Source organism: Eleutherodactylus coqui, chromosome 10 (assembly GCF_035609145.1).
Source record: "Eleutherodactylus coqui strain aEleCoq1 chromosome 10, aEleCoq1.hap1, whole genome shotgun sequence".
NCBI lineage: Eukaryota > Metazoa > Chordata > Amphibia > Anura > Eleutherodactylidae > Eleutherodactylus > Eleutherodactylus coqui.
Window position 1 is genome coordinate 18,739,747 of NC_089846.1, and position 20,561 is coordinate 18,760,307.

The window sequence follows — 20,561 nt, forward strand, 5'->3', positions numbered from 1 at the left end:
TAAACACGAGCCGTCGCACTTTTCGTTTGTCGCTCAGTTTCAGCCTGCATAAAAATCAGCGGCGGCTCGCTTACTTTTCGTTACGTTTAACCCCTTAGAGACGCGGCCCTTTTCTTTCAATTTTCATCCACCCCCTCATTTAAAAACTCCTTTATTTATCAATTGATGTCACTGTATGAGGTTGTTGTTTTTTTTGCGGGACGAGTTGTATTTTTCAATGGCGCTATTTACTGTACCATATAATGTACTGAAAAACATTTAAAAAATTCTAGTGGAGAGATATGGGGGGGGGGGGGGGGGGGGGAAAGAAATTCCGCCATCTTTGGGTGCGTCTCAGTTCTACGGTGCACAAACTGTCACAAAAATGACCAAATAACTTTATTCTATGGGTCGGTACGATTACTACGATACCAAACTTAGATAGCTTTTTTTTTTTTTGCTGTACCTTTTTTTCAAAGAGATTTAATTTTTTACCATTATTTTTTGCCATCTTCTGACCGCTAGGACTTTTTTTATTTTTCTGTCGACCTAGTTGTGCGCGGGCTCATTATTTTGCAAGGCGTCCTGATGTTTCTATTGCTACCATACGAGTTTTGATAGCTTTTTATTTTTTTCTTGAAGAGGGTGTGACCAAAAAAAGTGCAATTCTGGCGTTCTTTATTAGTTTTTTTCTGATGTCATTCATCGAGTAAATAATATGTTACTTTTACGGACATAGCGGTACCAAATATGTATTTTTGTTTTATTATTTAGATTCTTTTATTATAAATATGGCAAATAAAACCTTTTATTACCTTTTATTTTTTTCTTATAAATAGTAAAACTTTTTAAAACTTATTTTTACTTAATTTTTTTTAGTCCCCAGAGGGGACAAGAAGTTGTGGTGCTTTGTTCGCTCCTGCAGTATGATGTAATGCCATAGCATTACATTATACCGCGATCTGACAGGCAGTCTATCAAGCCACCCCATGGGCATGGCTTGATAGGCACTCTGCAATAGCAGCCCTGTGGCTTGTCAGAAGGTTACCATGACAACTGCACGGCAACCCATGATGTCATCGCTGGGGACTGTACAGGACCCCTGAACATCGGTCACAGCATTTAAATAGTTAATAGCTCCGATGTACGACGTGGCTTATTGGAAATGTTGCAGGCGGGTGTCAACCCACGATCCCCCTTCATACATACCTCGAAGTAACTGTACACCCTGCAGCGTAAGGAGTTAAACACTCCCCACTCAGTGCACGATTCCCAATGATGATCTGCCTGTCTGAACACTCTGCACGAGTGCGAACAACTGTTAATGAATTAGCAGATCATAGAGACCACGTTCAGAACCACTCCTGTTTAAGCCAGTTTGGAGTTTGAGTGTGTCGAGGACGGCACCAGTTAAACCAGGGGGAGGTGTAGGGTAGTGGCGCAGTCCCTTTGGCTATATTATAGACGGTTGCCGTCCAGCTGGCATAGGTTTATATGATCACGGACTATGATGCAAAGTGTCTTGGAATATGTGGACCACGCCTATATTTTTCCCTGCATCACAGGTTCCTTGTGAGGAAAAGGGCTATTACTTTAAGAAGTGGAGGCGTTTGCTATAGCCAGGGACATCGGTATGGCTGTGCTTTTAAGGAGGGTTATCGCTGCCGCACAATATTCCACTATGGTCGTACTCATGCACCATCTATGTGTGAGAACATCTACCGCAGTACGACCTTTGGTCATGTTGCCATTCTCTGCCTGGCCTCAAGAGAGTGAGTGAGTGGGTAGGTGAGTGGGTAGGTGGGTGGGTGGGTAGGTAGGTAGGTACTATGAGCCATGTTGTTCTGAGATACTGTTCTTGATTGGTTAGGCCTTGCTTGTACGACAACCATGGCACGGAGGAAATCCAATGCCAGGATTGGCGGGGAGATACATAGGGACTAGTCTAGGACAGGATTAGAACACACATATAAGGGATGGTTGGGCATATGGCAATACCGAGCTGGTACCACATCATGAGGGGGGCTAAGTCTAGCCCAGACCTTTGGTTGCCATGGAATCACAAAGATGTGATGGGGCCTTGCAGAATCATTGGGCAAGCCTTAAAGCAATCCTCTTGTTTCAGGGCTAATTTCCATACCAGAACCAGAAGGAGAGAGGAGACATTACCCCGCAGTTGTTTTCTGCCATCGCTCCGATCTGCCAGTTCCCATTTGCAGCTGTCCAATATGGCTGACACAATTTTCAGACTACCTAATCCACACAGTCCACTGGTAGTAGTGTTACACTACTAATGCACTATACCTGCTCTCTGATTGGCCAGAGCTGATCCCATCTTGGATAGCTAAAAGCAGGACCCTGATTCAGTGAAATGGAGGGGGAGGGGGTTGGAGGACAGAGAAGAACAGCAGCGGGTAATATACCCCCTCCTAACAACACGGGACAGAATCTTGTCTGGAAACCAAAGGGTTGCTTTAAGGAGGCGCTGCTAAAACTGTGGGCACTAGTATCTCTATATCAAGGAGGCATCACCCATGCGGAATTGCGCACCGTCGCAGTAAACCACCCATGCCAGGCCATATCCTATGTGGTGAGGTGTTAGATTTAAGTATTGTGCACACGTTATATCACGCTTGCCCATGTGTAAGTCGCCACAGTGGCGTGTTCATACTGTTAGCATTACACCCTAGTCCGCCATCTTACAGGCTCAGCCGCCCAGCCAAACCTCACCGAGGAGAAACTCCATAAAGTAAGGCCAGCTTCACATTGGCGCATTTATGCGCACGTTTTGTACTGCATATTTGCGGGACGGGCGTAGTGTTTTTGCGTGCACGTCTTATGGGCATTTTCTGCGCCAGTGAAAAACCACGCAGGCATGCTGCCATCGATTTTAATGGACAATTAAGTCAAATTAGTTTAAGGTGTTCTGTTGGGGCGCAATAAGCACGAAATAGAGAAGATGGCGTACGCAACGTTTATGTGAACGGAGCCCCTGAATACAAGGATTCTAGGCACTGCGAAAATGCGTTCCTGTGTCCCACACACACAGTACAGGGTTAGCAGAACTATTCTTCTCCCACTCGGTGGCCTCTGGAGGGCGCTCTGCTGCTCCAAATGAAACAAAACAATTCAGACAATGGCCACTTCATACGATGTGCTGCCCCCCCCCCCCCCTCATAAATGGCGAGATCATCGTCTGAAGTGGTCATTGTCCATATCTTGTCTCATTTTGAGCAGCAGAGCGCCCTCCAGAGGTCGCCAAGTTGGGAACGTTTTAATTTTGCTAACCCTGTATATAAGGTATGACCTGCCCATACTGTGGCTTTACTAGTGAAGCTTAAAGTAAACCACGTACCCCTCTTCTTCGTTCGGCTACGGTACCGACAGAGACAGCCGAGTGCTGAGACCTGATCCTTCTGTCCACCCAACAGCTTGTGGGGTTAGTCAGGTCACCCCGCCATAACCATTAGTAGCCGGGACCTACTGCCTTTGGTGGATTCGGCTTTCTTACCTCTAAATGGGCACCTTTAGGCCACATTCACCTGCAGTTATTATAGATGAATGTCCTGATCGAGGGTCTACGGACCTCACGGCGCAGGCTCCATACAGTCCCCTCCATCATGGCCATTCCAGTAACAGACAGGGGTCCAACTGCTGGGATTTGTGGGTAGGTAATGTAATATTAAAGGGGTTGTCTCGTGGCGAAAGCGAAAAAAAATTTTTTTCACTTACCCCCGCATTCTGCCCTGTTAAAAAGAAAGCATACAGTAGGTTAGTTTTTAAAAAGCACATTGCACTTACCTGCATCAGCGTTCTGCAGCTTCTTCTATTCTTCTTTTAAAGATGGCGCCGCTGGTCTTCTCCCACGGTGCACCGCGGGTCTTCTCCCACGGTGCACCGTGGATTTTCTTCTCCTTCCTTGCGTTCCATTGCCGATTCCAGCCTCCTGATTGGCTGGAATCGGCACACGTGACGGGGCGGAGCTACGATGACGACGCGGTGAGCAGCTCTCCGGCACGAGCGGCCCCATTCACCAAGCAGAAGACCGGACTGCGCAAGCGCGTCTAAAAACGCCAGAAGACAGCGAAATGAGACGGAGCCATGGAGACGGGGACGCCAGCAACGGAGCAGGTAAGTGAATAACTTCTGTATGGCCAATATTTAATGCACGATGTATATTACAAAGTGCATTAATATGGCCATACAGAAGTGTATAACCCCACTTGCTTTCGCGAGACAACCCCTTTAACTCCGCAGGGTGTACAGTTACTTCGAGGTATGTATGAAGGGGGATTGTGGGTTGACACCTGCCTGCAACATTTTCAATAATAGCTCCGATGTACGGCGTGGCTTAACTATTTAAATGCTGTGAACGATGTTCAGGGGTCCTGTACAGTCCCCAGCGATGACATCATGGGTTGCCGTGCAGTTGTCATGGTAGCCTTCTGACAAGCCACAGGGCTGCTATTGCAGAGTGCCTATCAAGCCATGCCCATGGGGTGGCTTGATAGACTGCCTGTCTGATCGCGGTATAATGTAATGCTATGGCATTACATCATACTGCAGGAGCGAACAAAGCATCACAAGTTCTTGTCCCCTCTGGGGACTAAAAAGAATTAACGACTGAACTACCCCTTTAACCCTTTGCAATCCAATTTTAGATTCAGGGTTTCCTAGGGGGGGGGGGGGGGGGTGTTCTCTCTTTCTGCCATTATACAATGGCGCCATCTTCTGGCTAGAGCCAGTACTGTGGAACGGGACATGTCGGAGAGGCCTCCGACAGCAGAGTGGCCAGTAATATACAGTAAGAATACCCTGCTGGACGTCTTCCGATATCGGAGCTGTACAGTCTTCAATCAGAATGCCTTCAGACAGTGGATTGGAAAGGGTTAAGACGGTCATAGGAGAATATCGACTCAGTAAACATCAACCAGCAGTTTGTTTTTCATCATTTATTGTTAAATCGTCCCAACCAAATTAAGGTCCCGCGACCCAATAAAACCTTCCATTTGTACATATTGCACAGTGTTATCCAGTCACAACTCAGTGTTAGTAACAGTTAAAGCAACCACAAGATAGAACAAAGTCAGCTGATTTTTTTTTTCTTCTTCTTAAGACAATCCCAACCAATCGGAGGCTTCGAGTCCAGCTCGGCCTCCTCTGTCTCGAGGCGATACCTCCGCCCCGTAGTATTCCTCCAGTGTCTGTACTTAGAACATTCAGTGTGAAGACAGTAATGGCCGAATATACAGTAGGGATTTCAGAGCGCCATCGTAGAAGTAAGTCACCCGCTAAACTCAGCTCCACCCTCTTCAGGGTCACAGCTCCCAGGGAGATAAGCAGCAGGAAATGACTCTCACTTCACTGCGGGAGATGAACGCCGGCGACTGTACAGAACACACAACGACGGACCCGGACATAGTAACGTCATATATAATACACCCCCTCCAGGGAGGAACTTCATTCTTATCAGGATTACTTGGCGTTCTTGACCATACAAGAAAAATATATATATATATGTAGGAGAGCCCCCTATGCAGCGAACAAACCTCTTTCTGCCCAAATTGGTGCAAAAATCGAGGGGGTACTTATTGCACTAGAGGCGATGACGGATATCAGAGCCTATGGACCGGCGACCGTTCCTGCGCGTACTACTCCACTCGTGTTGGTTTATTGCTGCGGAACGGATGGAGGAGGATTTCGGGGTCTTTTCTCTTGGAAGATCGGTCTTCGTTTGGTGGAGTCAGAGGCTCCGCACTGAAGAGAGTCGGGTGCATCCATTATGGATAAGGGTCCAGTGTCAGACTAAAGTCCCGGGCGGCGTGCCCTCTGCCGACCGCTGTCCTTGCGTCCGGGTGAGCGCGGTCGACTGGTTGTACAATTCTTCGTCAACGTATTCTGTAAAGTGTCTGGTGAAGTAGCCAGTGATAGATGGGTGGGGGAAGAAGGGTAAAGGGGCGTTTGTGGGGTGGTTTGTAAAAACGTGCGTTTGGCGTGATACATTTGTAGGTGCGTTGGGTTGAAATGAGGACAGAAAGCAGGAAAAAAAAATCAAAGTCGGAGAAGAAGCGGGTTAAAAGTTTGTGAACCATGGAGTAATGTACAATGGGCAGAGGTGTAATAGGGGGGTTAGGTTAGGTCGGTGGAGCAAGAAAAGAAGGGGAAAGCAGAAACAAAAGCATTAGACATTTACAAAGCAGCTCACATTAACTACGAATGTAAAGTGTCGCCCCACAGTGGTCATTTTTTTTAGGGCTAGCCAATTCTGGGAAAGTGGTGAGACATCCAAGATGGCCGCTCCTGCGAACTTGAGTTGAGTGCTGCACAACAAATCCCAGATGATTGGTGTCAGATTTGCTATTTAGGATTCTTGGAAAGCTGGGAGAGTATGGCATGGAAGCCATATTAACCCCTTCGTGACCGCAATACTGTTATTTTTTTCTTTGACCTCACTAATGGGCTTTAAACCTGCATAGACACCTTTTTAAGGCGATGGCTTGGCTGACTGCCAGGCTCCTGCTCTAACTGCCAGGATTGGAGAAACTTCAGACCCTGGTAGGTTAAAGCTCTTACATGCCACAATCAATAGCAACTGCAGCATTTAGGTAGATGACAGAGGGGGCTCTGTCACCCATCAGTACCCCATAGTGCGATCACAAGGTACCAAGGCGTTCTCATGGCAGCTGGATGTCTGCTGAAGGCAGGGCCCTAATAGGCTGAGTTACATGGCAGAGTCTAATAGGCTGCTGTCACAGGCGTACTAGAATGCACTACTTAAGTAATGCAGTGTACTATCCTAGCGATTAAAGAAATCACATCTTTAAGTCTCCCTCAGGAACTAAACAATGTTAGGAAAAAAAAAAGTTCAATAAAAAGTTTAAAAAGTTTTTTTTTTTTTTAAATCCCCCCCCCCCCCCCCAAAAAAAAAAAAAGTTATTCCCCACAAGTCTTCCTGTTTTGTGTACCAAATGGTGAATACCATAAAAGAAAACCCCAAAACAATGGTGAGAGTTCTGGATGTTTTTGCCATTATATGTACCCCAGAGTTGAGCCATTAAAATATATAGCTCCTCCCAGAAAAACCAAAAACACAAGCCCTCATCCGGCCGTGTCAACAAGTTATGGCTCTTGCCAATGTAGCAACGAAAATGGTATTTAAAGGCGCAAAGTAGTTTGGTCACGAAGGGTTAACCATCACCCGCCATATTGGCAATTGCAGGTCCCTGTCCAGCTGAACAACAGAGTGGAGCGACACTTCAAGGGTTCGTCTACTGAAGGGGAAATAAATAAATAAATACAAAGCAATTATTGCACAAAAGTAGGCGGTTTCAGTATAATGTTGCTATGCAGAGATCTCCGTGCCGCGGAGTCTGAAGGAGTCGCCCGCGTCAACCAGTCTGCTTCGTCAATTTCCCAATTGGCCTTAAGGTGGCGATGGGAGCGCCCATAAAGGAGCGGTCCGATCTGCCCATCACTATGATCAGGTTGGGATCCTCACACCATTGTACAGTTACCACACACCAGTCTACATAGAAAAGTTGAGTAGGGTGCGTTCACACGCGGCAGATTTCGGAGCGGATGAGCAGTAGCTTTAACCCTTTCAATTGAAGGGGTGAAGACGGGATCCACATTAAAATCTGCACCAATGTTGTGGACCGTCACATAGATTTTAGTATGTATTTTCTGCTGCAGACAACCTGCCCCGTGTCTGCTAGGTGTGACGCACCCTTACCTGTACATAGATTACCGATCCTCAGTTACAGATGTAGCAGAGTTTAACTTGTCTATGACAACATTCTGTAAGGTACCTTCACACAGGACAACGGTCAGGTGCAGAAAAGCCCGACAGGCTGCCCAACGACTATCACTTCTTGGCTGTCACACAGGAGCGATAGTCGTTCAGGGTAGGCGGAGCGGCCAGAGATCTCTTCCAGCCGCCTGCCTCTATTCACTGTGTAACACAGCTAATAGCAACTACTGAGCGATTCCCGCTCAGCGCACCGTCGGCGGCTGTGTGTACGCAGGGCGACTATTGCTGAAAATCACTGTTTCAAAGGATTATTCAGACAATAATTGCAGCGATTGTTATCCTAAAACAAAAACCTCTCAGAAAGTAATTGAAAAGGGTGAATAAACTGCAGCTGTATTCTAATGTACTCCAGAGCTGCACTCACTGTTCTGCTGGTGCAGTTATTCTGCACATACATTACTTATCCTATACTGATCTGAAGTCATATCCTGTATTATACTAAGAGCTGTAATCCCTATTCTGCTGCACTCACTGCACCAGCAGAATAGTGAGTACAGCTCTGGAGTATAATACAGGATGTAACTCAGGATCAGTACAGGATAAGTAATTTATGTACACAGTGACTCCACCAGCAGAATAGTGAGTGCAGCTCTGGAGGATAATACAGGATGTAACTCAGGATCAGTACAGGATAAGTAATTTATGTACACAGTGACTCCACCAGCAGAATAGTGAGTGCAGCTCTGGAGGATAATACAGGATGTAACTCAGGATCAGTACAGGATAAGTAATTTATGTACACAGTGACTCCACCAGCAGAATAGTGAGTGCAGCTCTGGAGGATAATACAGGATGTAACTCAGGATCAGTACAGGATAAGTAATGTATGTACACAGTGACTCCACCAGCAGAATAGTGAGTGCAGCTCTGGAGTATAATACTGGATGTAACTCAGGATCAGTACAGGATAAGTAATGTATGTACACAGTGACTCCACTAGCAGAATAGTGATGTGCAGCTCTGGAGTATAATACTGGATGTAACTCAGGAGCAGTACAGGATAAGTAATATATGTACACAGTGACTCCAGCAGCAGAATAGTGAGTGCAGCTCTGGGGTATAATACAGGATGTAACTCAGGATGAGTACAGGATAAATAATGTATGTACACAGTGACTCCACCAGCAGAACAGTGAGTGCAGCTCTGCAGTATAATACAGGATGTAACTCAGGATCAGTACAGGATAAGTAATGTATGTACACAGTGACTCCACCAGCAGAACAGTGAGTGCAGCTCTGCAGTATAATACAGGATGTAACTCAGGATCAGTACAGGATAAGTAATGTATGTACACAGTGACTCCACCAGCAGAATAATGAGTGCAGCTCTGAAGTATAATACAGGATGTAACTCAGGATCAGTACAGGATATACACTTTAAAAAGTGACTCAACTTTTCATGTAGCTTATACATATACAATAGTGCTTATATAGGAACATACCAGGTCAAGTGGTTGCTATGGGCAATAGTGTTTTTGTTTTTTTTTTAGTTTGCAGTTTTAAGAATTGTGCATTTCCAATTTACAGCAATACCTATAGATCTTCGGTATTGCAGATTACGGCCGCACATCCATGGCAAACAATGGAGTCTCTCTGGGATTCGTCCTACGCAGGTGTGTCTGTACCTTTATAGAAAAGAGCACCGACGCACCTGCCTGCCCCTTACCCTATACATCCCAGAGGGAACATCATTTCCAGCAGTTGTGCGGCCAGACGCCCCAATAATGGAGAACCCCTTTGATATAAAGATCTCTGCAGAACATTATATGTGAACCGTGTTTTGCCTGAACAGGAAGCAGTGAAGGTTATATCATTACTGAAGCTGTAGTGTAATAAAACTAATGCCAGAGCCGGACGGACCAGAAAGGCGTCTGAGCGCGGAGGTGGCGTCTAGTAGAGAATTTCATACCTGCCATGCATTGGGGCCCCAGTGAAACTGATGGAGTGTGGAAGAGGGGATCCAGCCTGATAGTGTCCATCGTGGTACCCGGGGCGATAGTATCTCTGATATTGCATGTGAGGAGGGATAGGTCCCCTTTGCACCCCAGCAGGTGCTGCCGAGTTGCGAAGGTACCAGTCCCGGAGTCCCTCCAGAGCCAAAGCTTTATGCACGTTCCTCTCCATCGCCTCGGGTGGCGGAGCCCGTGGTTGGCTCCGAGAGCGTGGACCTGGGTGGGAAACCTGAGCAGCAGGACGTTGCTGGAAGCCATCGGAGTGCCAAGGTTGCTGGAAGTGGGATGAATCAGTCAAGTGGGGGCCACATGACTTGTTGCGGGCAGCAACATTCCTGCGCTGTTGGGTTTCAGCACGGCTCCTTAAGGCTGGACTTCCTGGATAGCCCTCATAATAGCCATCTCGTCGCGAGTAATGGCTGTTGCCATCAGGATCAGCCCACCATGGAGCTTCAGGTTCTACCCACCAGTGGCCATCAGGTTCCACCCACCCTCGCTGCTGCTGTTGCTGCTGTCGTTCTATGTAATAATCCAGTAAGATGTCTTCATAAGGCAGCCGAGGATTGCCGCTAGGTGTCCGGGGATCCGGAGATCGTGCCCCCCGCTGCTGGTGGTGAGCGGGTAGCGCACCAGGCTGTTGGCGATCACTGAGAGCTTCAGAGCTTTTGAAGGAAGGCTTTCCCTGGGTCTCTGCAGGCGGTGGCCTCTCAATCAAAGCTTCTGAACTGTTGCTGCGCCGACTGCGTGCGGTGTGGATGTTTGGGCGGTCACTGGGGAATCCCACCTGAGAGTCCTGACTTCCAGTCCATTGTCTCTGAGATAATCCTGAGTTTTCTGACCTGGAAGATGGAGGAACGGTAATTGGCATGGCCTAAACATCGGGTGGCATGACTGATCTATAAGAATTGGGTAAATACCCACCTCAGGGCATTGCTGCTGCAGGCATTACGACTCAGTATAGGGGTAGCAGGGACACTCCGGCCCTCTAGACTAGATAGACTTCGAGGAAATGACCGAGTAGGACTGTGGGTAAAGAAAAAAAACATTTATTAAAGCAAACCAACATTGTATATAGTGATTCATCATCACTGACTGCGTAGGCTATAGTTCGCCTATGCCCTCATATATAATCTGCGCTGTCCTCCATACTACTTCTGCAGTCATTCTGGTATTGAACATATTAATACGTCACCAGTGGGGGTCCAACCCCAGGATTGTATCCACTTTATTGTAGTAACCAATAGTGCCGCTTTAGTCCATGTGGCTATGTCTGGTACTGCAGCTCAGCCCTAGTCATGTGAATGCTGTTGAGCTGCAGGTACCAAACAACCACTTGGACGGCACAGTGTCGGGTCACTGCACTGAAGTGACCATGGCGTGTGCCGATTTGTGTGGCTGACCAAGACATCAACAGCCTATCAGTGTTTGATCCAGAATTATAAACCCAAACACCCCCAGCTACTCCTTATGGTCCATGATATTTAACTTCTAGTCTATAAAGGCTACTTATTACGCAGTGCAGATAGATCCATTTACCATTGGTCCATTAAAAAACAAAAAAAAGTCAAGCTGTGTGTATGTTCCGATTCGTCAGGGGCACAGTGCAGGAAAGGAGTATAGTTCACCTCCGAGTCCCATAGCATAGGACTTTAACCCCAATGCACATCTGGGCAGCACAACTTAATATACTGTGTCATCTCAGCTGCCTCATGGCTTTTAGACCCGATCGTACAAGTGACCTCGCTGTCCTATCCGCACGCTCTCACCTTGCCGCACTCGCCATGGAGTTACGCCGGTTGTAGACCTCACAGTACAGTTCTACAGGGGACGCCTTCCATCCGAATCTTCTTTCTGGACTGCTGGAGACAGCCCGAGAATGATCACACAACCGAGGGGGAGATGGCCTAATTCCGGATGATAGGACGTCATCTGCAAGAGAACAACAGAGTAAGGGCTCGTTCACATCAGCGGAGGTTCAGCTCGGAACATAGCACTGCTTGCAGTGCCATTTCATCCCATCAAATCTATCCAAATGCCAGACAGCCAAAAAAAAACGAACGGACCCCATTGTAGTCAATGGGGTCCATTCTGCACCATTTGGTTCTGTTTGGGGGTTGCAGTCTTCCTGCTCCCTGAAACTGCTAGCGCTGATATGAATGAGCCCTTATTACAAATTTCATAGCGCCCTCACCAAAACCCTAAACGTCAATAATGATCTCACCATGGCTGGCGCTCTCAGATAGCGAGCTGCATTCTGATTGGTACGCCTCATCTGCAAAGAAACACCACAAGGCTTCACTGGCTGTGACCATAGAAGTGTGCATCACCCACTGAAGACCACCCACGCCAAGCGTGCCAGTACAACAATAACTCACCCAGCAAACTGTGTGGCACTCTGTGCGTGGGTCTCATGCCCAGCTTCCTGCGCAGGTTGTTGCTCTGCTCCTCCAACTCCTGCAGTCTACGTAGTGCATCCAGATAGACAAGCCTCCGCTTCCTGCGCTGCTCCATGGTAAGCTCCGCACTCTGCTCAGCTGCCAAACTCAGCTTCCGGGCCGCCTCCGCCATCTGCAGCTGCAGAGCAAAGTCCCTCTCCAAGCGCTCCAGCTGGACCTCCTGCAGGACAAAAAAAGAAATAAGGCATTTTTAGGGTTAACATGGCCGTCATATGCCGAGCACAACGGGGAGCATTTTACACCAGTGTGCAGGGTAAGGATGCATCAGAAACCCAAAGAGAAGTGGGACTGGCAGGGCACGCTGGGAGTTGTAGTCTTGCAACAAATGGAGACAACACCGCTGGTTGTAACTGGAATAAACCCTGATAGCTGCAATACTACGATTAGCCAGCAGATGGCAGTACTAAATCTTAGTTCCTTCATTATCTTCCATAAGCTATAATAAATTAGTAGGGCAATATTGGGAAATTGTTTCAAATGAGTCTGAATCCTCGGAGGATGGAAAACAACAATGCTATTAGGAGTGAGCGTCAAGGTCATCCGCAGCGTTTCCTACCAAGGACAGGCTGTGTGATCCTAAAACAGCACCTGACCGGATTGGAAACAAGCCACACTCATTCAGATGCAGCAAGAGTTTCATTTTTCGTCTGGGATCCTCGCTTTTTCTGCTGGATATAACGCCAGGATCAGGCTCTCTGGTCGCCAGGGGAAAAAATAACGATTATGGTTGAAGCCGGTGACCGAAGCGGCTGTAATACACCAGGGGCCCGAGTACTTAAAGGGGTTTTACCACCAAAGGCATTGATCCCCTTAGTCACAGAATAGGGGATAATCATCTGACAGCTCAGAAGTCTGACCGCTGGGACCCCAGCGATCCTGAATGCCCCAACAGAGCAGCGCCGTGCGTGTGACCATAACTTCATTCATCTCTATGGGACAAGCTGAGATTGCTCGGCTCAGCAATCTCCTTCGGTTGCATAAATGTGAATGGAGCATGTGAATAAGGGAAGAACCCCTTCAAATAAGTCTTAAAAGGGAAAGTCCTCCTTAGCAATGAGGTTCTTGAGTTCTGATCCTTAAAAATAAGGTTACAGAAATCCTGAATACGACTATATGACAAGTAAAACAGGTGGACGTTTCCCTTAAAGGGGTTGTGCCATAATACAATGTTAACCCCTATCCACAGGATAGGAGAAAGCTTTCAGATTGGTGGGGTCTCACCGCTTTAATCCCTACTGATCCCAAGACGTGTCCCAGGGCAGCGGTAGCAGCACATGCACAGCATTGCTCCTTCCACTTCAACGGGGTTGACGGACATAACTGAATACAAGTGCTCGGCCATCTCCGGTGGTCCCATTGAGGGAAAAAAGAGCAACACTACCCATGAGCAATCGCAGCGACCGTCCTTTTGGGACACGCTGAAGCCTCGTCCTGTAGGCCGCGAGGATCACAGAGATTGGGCCCTCACAGATCTGAACGTTATATCTTGTGCTGTAAATAGTGGATAACTTTCTAAAGTTCCGCCGGCCCATCTCCATTCACAGCAAACAGGCAATCACTCAAATATTGAGCCACTCCTGTTTACACAGAGCAAGAAGTCACTTAGTAGTCATTCCAGGTCAGCTGAAAAGGAACGACTAGCGACAACCGAGAAACTTCTCGCTCAGTGCCCTGTCTGCTGTCATGTGTACACAGACCGACAGTCGGCCCGAAATCCCATGGCCCACTCCCTTTAAAGTTGCCATTATAAACCAAAGAGCCCGGCATCGACTGACCTCTGCTCTGGTCACAGTGGCTGCGCTCACTCGAAACGCCCTCTGTCTCCTTGTGACGATTGGGGGTCTCTCGCCATACTCCAATGGGTATTCTGGGGGGACCTGCCCCGTCAGTTCCTAAAGGGAAGGACAAAACATTATCAAGGCTGGCTTAGAAGTTAGCGTACCTTTACAGTGCGCAAATACTGTTCAGGCAGTCGCTCAGAAAGCTCGCTGAAGCGTGAGAACAGTCATTTGGTTACGGTTACACAGAGCGCTTATTGTTTGTTATCCGTTCGCCAACAGTCGAATGGGGGGGGGGGGGGGGGGAGGAGATCTCCATGCAAATTCAGCCACACGTCGCTCATGACTTTACACCAGATGACAGTTGATCAAGAGACCATTATTTTAAGGTAACCCAAAACGATACGACTACCAACTAGTGAGCGAATTATCGCTAGTCGCAGTTGGTGGCCGCGTTTACACGGAACGACTATCGTTTGCATTCACTTTCAAGCCATTATTCCTAACAGTCGTCCTGTGGAAAGGGGGGAAACAGGAATGTATTTTTAATAGCTCAGTCAATACAGAAGGCAGAGATCATTGACGTCTGATTAATTACCCCACGTCACTCCGGTGGGGGCAGAGATCATAACTGAGTACACATAGCAAGACGGTGCCATGATGTGTCAGTCCATGCAGTCATCAATGTCTGACACTCATTTACAAGGCTTGTCTGCCCTAAAGCGCTTTGTATGGAGGAGCCTTTAGTGTCCCTTTAAGAAAACATTTCCAAGAGAAGAAGTCTGTTGACCCACTAATATCAGCTGGTTTGGGGTGTCTCAACTCTCCCCCCTAAGGCTGTATTTGCACGGGTGAATGCAATATCAGTCCAAGAAGATTCTAACCAATATTGTACTCCGAAAATCATCAATTGTGATGCATTTTGCGAGAAAAACACACACACACACACACACACACACACACACACACACACACACACACACACACACACACACACACACACACACACACACAGTTCCAATACTTACAATGGGGGCAGCATTGGGGGAATAGCGAAACAGTGCAGTGCACTGTGCTACACTGTTTCCGTAGCTCCCATTTACTTTCATAAGAGCTACGCAAACAGCACTGGGCTAAAGAGCTTGGCTGTTTCCAACAGCTGGTCAGAGACAGAGGAACAGGTTTTCCCATATCAGGCATGAAAAGCAGAAAATGGGAATACCCCTTTAAAAAAGGCTGCCACGATATATGTATGGCGCAAGAGCTGAGCCCATGCCATCAGGAGCGGGTGCTTGTATATTGCAGCTTACACTGCTGAAATGGCTGGACTAGGACAGGATTCTGATGCTAGTCGTTTAACTGCTTAGATGCCATGGTCTATAACTACTACAGCATCTAAGTGGTTGGCAAGAAGAAAGTATCTCCCCCTCACTCCACTGGTTCTATGGCAGCTGGAACTTAACAATGGCCCTCGTGTCTGCCAAACTAGTAGGCCCTGTAAACCATGCATACATCATAATATATATGGTGATCCCTCATACTCACTGCCTCCTGCAGGCACAGCCTTCGCAGCTCATTGACTTTTTGTCTTAGGGACTCCTGGAGATCTCGCTGCTTCTCTGTGAGGTCCGAGATCAGTTGGGCTCTCTGCTTAGAAGAGGAGTCAAATAGGACACCACCTATGGGAAACACAATGGGCACAACATTTACATATATGACATGATGACGGGAGTCCGAATAGGGGAGGACTATACGGTTGTGTTCACATGGGCAAGTTTTCAGTGAGAGTTCTGTCCGAGATAGAAAGAATTTGCATGGAAAAAAAACAAAAACACAAAAAAACAATTGTTGCATCCTGGCACAGTTCTCAGATGAGATTAGGCCATGCAGACGTGCAATGTCCCACACATCAGATAGCGCACGGACAGAGCACTCGCGTGCCGTTCAAGGCGACATTCGTCCAAGAATCTTGGGGGAAATTGCTCTCCGCTATGTGAATACAGACTAAAGCCCCATTCACACGGGACGACTGTTGGGCAAACAATGTCCTATAGTCATCCCCGCATGTATGCAGTCCCACGCTATTGCATAGAAGCGAGTATCGTTGGCTCACAGCGGGGTGGCTGGAGATTTCACTCCCCGCTCTTCCCGACCCTCTCCATTTACTTAACAATGATACTCGCTCCTGTGCAACAGCACAGGAGTGAATACCTGTGGGGACGAGGTTCGGGCATCATTGTAAAATGTGTAAATGGGGCTTAGGGGAGGGGGAGACTTAACGAGCTGCGCCATTTCATCCTATAAAAAAAGTCTATTCAGCGGGTGGCTAATAAATCTTCCTGACTAGGAGGCAACTAGTTAGTGCTGGTCCAGTAGTAATGGTGGTCTAGTAGTAATGGTCTCTGCAGGTAGTCTCACTATATGACCCCTCCCCATCCACGCAATATGCAGATTCAATGACACCAGATACCTAGCGAGAAGTAGTCACGCTTGCATGTAGACTACTTCACGATTGTCGCCGACTATATACTGATGTTGATAAATATCTAAGTGCAGCACAACAGCTGGACAGCATACCAATCCTGCATTTTGGTGTGTGGCGCTGTAGGGAAGCGCTATAGGTCCATACGTAGATATGAGAGAGCAAATTTAGAGAAGTCTAGGGGCATAACGACTACCGTAGGGGTCCGGCTCCTGGGAGTAGGTACAAATAAAAAAAATGTAAAAAAAAAATTAATAAAAAAAAATTATCCCACATGGCCAATTGATGATATTGGATACCAGATGGCGGCCCCCTGCACATTAGTCGTCGCGGGATCCAACCTAATATGAAATGGGTGGGTGACCAGATCTAAAAGGATATTATGGAAGTATATAGTAGATTTTACCTGACGTCGAGATGCCGCAGGGACTTTTCACCTCCATCTTTGTTCGGCAGCTCCTACCAGCGTTGAGGGAAGCCTGGAGAGAAAAGGGGAGAGCGGTCACACCTGAGAAGCGGCAACAAGGAGGGGGGAAAGCAGAAGGGTATATACAGTATTTTACACACTTACATATACATACAACCCTATAGACCACTTGATGCCCTCAACCCCCACACCATGCTCTGCCCCGGGGCTTTGGCATCAAAGAAACAACTTGTGACACGTCAATAAGGCCGATTTGAATACAAATGAGAAAAGAAAGGAGATTGATGGGGGAGGGGGGGAGGAAAAGTTAGCCCTGCACCAATAAACTTCTTCAAGGTCCCATCCTCCCCCCTGCAGCAGACACCAAATGCTTCACAAGGAGCTAAAAACACAAACTCCAAGGACATCTGCTCCAGAGATAACAGCGGTGGCGTGAAAGTTCGGTGGACGCAGAGCAGGACAGAGTCCCATCAGCTGAGAGGACTGTAGAGGGGAGGTGATGAGCGGCTGCCGGTCTAACCCCTCACATCTAGTCCAGAAGAACCCTAAATAGTCGTTAAAATGCATCGTATTACTTGGTTTCTCTTGCTGAGAACAATCATATTATTTTCAGGAGAAACAACAGGACTAGCCATGCGGGGAAAAAAAAAAACAAAAAAAAAATTCTATATACATATACACGCACCCCATAATGTTTAGTAACGAGTCACATTTCAAGCAGGACCAGGGGCCAGGCACCCCCTTTCTCACCATTAGCAGGGGTCCCAGCGGTCACATCTACTTGGTGAATCATATGTCTGATGGCAAACCCCACGTATTGGTATAAAGGGAAAGGCTGGGACCACCGCTATGTTAGCAGGGTGGAGGGGCTAGTCAGAGAGGTCTTAGTCTAATCTTCATTTACATCCATACGTAATCCCAGGGACTCCGTGCGGCCCATGCCACTGAACACCAAGCCCTAGATGCCCCCCAGATGCCAGGACCAACAGCAGGCACTAAAAAGGTAGCATTAGGATCCGTCCATATGGAGTGGCCACAGCGCAAAATCTGTATTTTTAAAAGAAAAAAAATTAAAAACATCTATTTTGTGCCGGTTTTGATGCCAAATTTGTTGCGGAGTTCAGCGACTTATTGGAAGTGGGACCCGAAAATCAGATCCTGTAATAGAAATGCTGCGGATTTAAGATTCCAGACCGCACAACACATTCTGAAGGAAAGCAGAAAAAAAAACCAAAAACGCCGGCACTTACACGCACACCCGCAGTACAGAAAAAAAAAGACCCAGAGAGGTAAGCAAGGTCCTCAACTGCGGGCAGGCTCGGATTCTGCTGCAGGCTCCCGCATGCGGAATCTGACCGGCCCATTAACATGAGTTAGGCTGCCGACGTCTCGCTCAGCACATCATCTCCTATGGGAAGCGCTGAGAGAGGAGCATTTACACGAAACGGCAAGCCAGCGAGGTTTTTTAAGCCGACTGAAAACTCAACTTAAACAACCGCGAACAACGAGTGAGCAGTTTTTTCATATTCACACTGAAAAACTATTGCTTAAATTTGTTAATTTTAATGAATTTTGAGCGCTAATCGTTACGTGTAAATGGGCCTTAAGTATTTTTATACATTTTTGGACTCAGTTTCTCGCTGAATTACCGAGCGTCACACATGAATATTTACTGAGGAGGAGGAGGGGGAGTCACCCTGTCAGACATACATTTGAATTGACTTTAATAAACGTGACATGGCAAGGACTATATGGCTGGAAGGTCCATCGAGACGTGACCCACTTAAGATTACAAGGTCAGCAGCAAGACGTCTCAGAAACGTCTCAAAAGGTTAACCCCTTTCATTCAGTCGCATACAAGGGATAATCGCAGAATTTATATCCATACAGCAAAGCTAATAGCCATATACAGTCAGCAGGCGAAAATGGTCACCCGGCTTTCCACAAACCCTGAATGGCATATTACTACTCCTTCTCTACCGTTGCACAAGCGACACCGTAATTCTGACATGGTGTTCATGAGCCAGGAGGCTCTGGATGAGCAGTACAAGAGTGTCATACAGGAAACAGCTGTGGGATGACTGAAAAGTAATACATTATTAGTAATGCATGTGCCTACAGTGCCCGGCGGGTTCAGGGAGGGCAAGGATGGCTCCATTCCCCTTCTGTCACAAAGCGAGTAAATAAGGCGGAACGGGGTGGTAGTAGCAGCATCAGCATTGTGCCCTACACTATGTATGCCCCTTTCTACAAGAGATATCATCTATTGCCAGTGAACCGGTTGGTACATGCAAGGCTGGCATCAGCACCACAGAAGCCACTGGGGGCCTGAAAGACAATTATACCCGCTGTCACCGGCACCCTTAAGCCCACATACACCCGAAGCCGGCCACAGCCCCTATCTTGCCCTTTGTACCACCAGCCACACAGCTTCCTCACCCACTTCCGTGTCACAATGCCAAAGGCTGCAAGTGAATCAGAGATCAGGCATGTGTGTCACTTCACGTAATCCCGTGTAACAAGACAAGAATTGTTCCTGGATCCGTCGTCACCCAGGACCCGAGTGCTCTAAGCCTCTGATCTAACGCACCAACGAGAATAGAAAAGGTTTCACAACACCTTCCCAGCGCCCGTCACTAATGTGCTGCATGCCATTGTCTATGCCTCGCAGGTATCTGCAGTATTCACCTTCCTCAGATTACAATACTAATATTTTCACGGTGCCCACATCCTCGCCCATCATGACTTACGAACTCAAGGAATTGCACCATCCCAGAGTCGTCATTCACACTCATCCGCGATATCCAGTCTCGGAAAGCTGGGTGATGCCATGGCTGCCATTATAGTACCCAAACAGATTTTTTTTACCCAGTTTTTGTGAAATCCAGCCATCAACGTTGCTTTCAAAGTGTTGCCACCCAACATTCTTGTATTCCCGATGGGCATGTTTTCATCTTGTCTACATCTCACACATTAAATGATTTGCCAACTTTGCCATTCAGGACTCTAGGAAAACTGGATGATACTTGGCACAATGATTTGTAAAGCCATTGCATTCCAAATGCGATTTGGGTCACGTTTTACAAAAAGCGGGTGCCTCTAAGTTCTTATAACTGCGACGCCTCCATTACCACAAACACAATGGCCGTCATTGTGTAGAGCGATCAGCTACCCTGTTTCCCTGAAAATAAGACATACCCTGAAAATAAGACATAGCATCATTTTCCAGAATTTTTGAGGATGCAAAATGATTTTTCAGGCTTTTTCAGGATGCTTGAAATATAAGCCCTACTCCAAAATTAAGCCCTGCTAACAGTTAATTTAAAAAGTCAATTTAAATAGTGTCCAGGCAGCTATACATGTAAAAAAGTTTAACCTTTTTGAACAAAAATGAATATAAGACACTGTCTTATTTTTGGGGAAACACGGTAGGAGATTTTGGTAGTTGGTAACACAACTGGATGATGCCCTGTAACCTGACATCGTCCAGATATGCCGCACCAGACTAGAGGGGGGCGCAGGTGTTAATGACTTGTCCTTGTGCCATCACCACGCAGCAGGGGAAAGTATCCCCGAAAAGGTCACCCGTGTGAATAAGGCCTAAAAGCTACCCTAAAACTGACTTTTATAACTCATCAGCCTTTGGATTGCATGGGAACCAACACATTTCACCATAT

At 47.2% G+C, this 20,561-nt stretch overlaps 1 protein-coding gene across 5 annotated transcripts in view; it reads right to left on the reverse strand.

Annotated features, from left to right (window-relative positions):
* Positions 1 to 4,916: 4,916 nt before the first annotated feature.
* CCDC120 (coiled-coil domain containing 120) overlaps positions 4,917 to 20,561 on the reverse strand; it is a 30,055-nt gene continuing 14,410 nt past the window's right edge. For all 5 annotated transcript variants that reach the window (XM_066580447.1, XM_066580444.1, XM_066580443.1 and 2 more), the window contains 9 exons: positions 16,864 to 16,936; positions 15,521 to 15,654; positions 13,973 to 14,089; positions 12,117 to 12,357; positions 11,963 to 12,013; positions 11,508 to 11,670; positions 10,663 to 10,764; positions 9,699 to 10,580; positions 4,917 to 5,888 (listed from right to left, as the gene is read on the reverse strand). In XM_066580447.1, the coding sequence (XP_066436544.1) occupies positions 5,780 to 5,888; positions 9,699 to 10,580; positions 10,663 to 10,764; positions 11,508 to 11,670; positions 11,963 to 12,013; positions 12,117 to 12,357; positions 13,973 to 14,089; positions 15,521 to 15,654; positions 16,864 to 16,900 (1,836 nt within the window). In that variant the 5' untranslated portion in view covers positions 16,901 to 16,936 and the 3' untranslated portion in view covers positions 4,917 to 5,779. The remainder of the gene's footprint in view (positions 5,889 to 9,698; positions 10,581 to 10,662; positions 10,765 to 11,507; positions 11,671 to 11,962; positions 12,014 to 12,116; positions 12,358 to 13,972; positions 14,090 to 15,520; positions 15,655 to 16,863; positions 16,937 to 20,561) is intronic.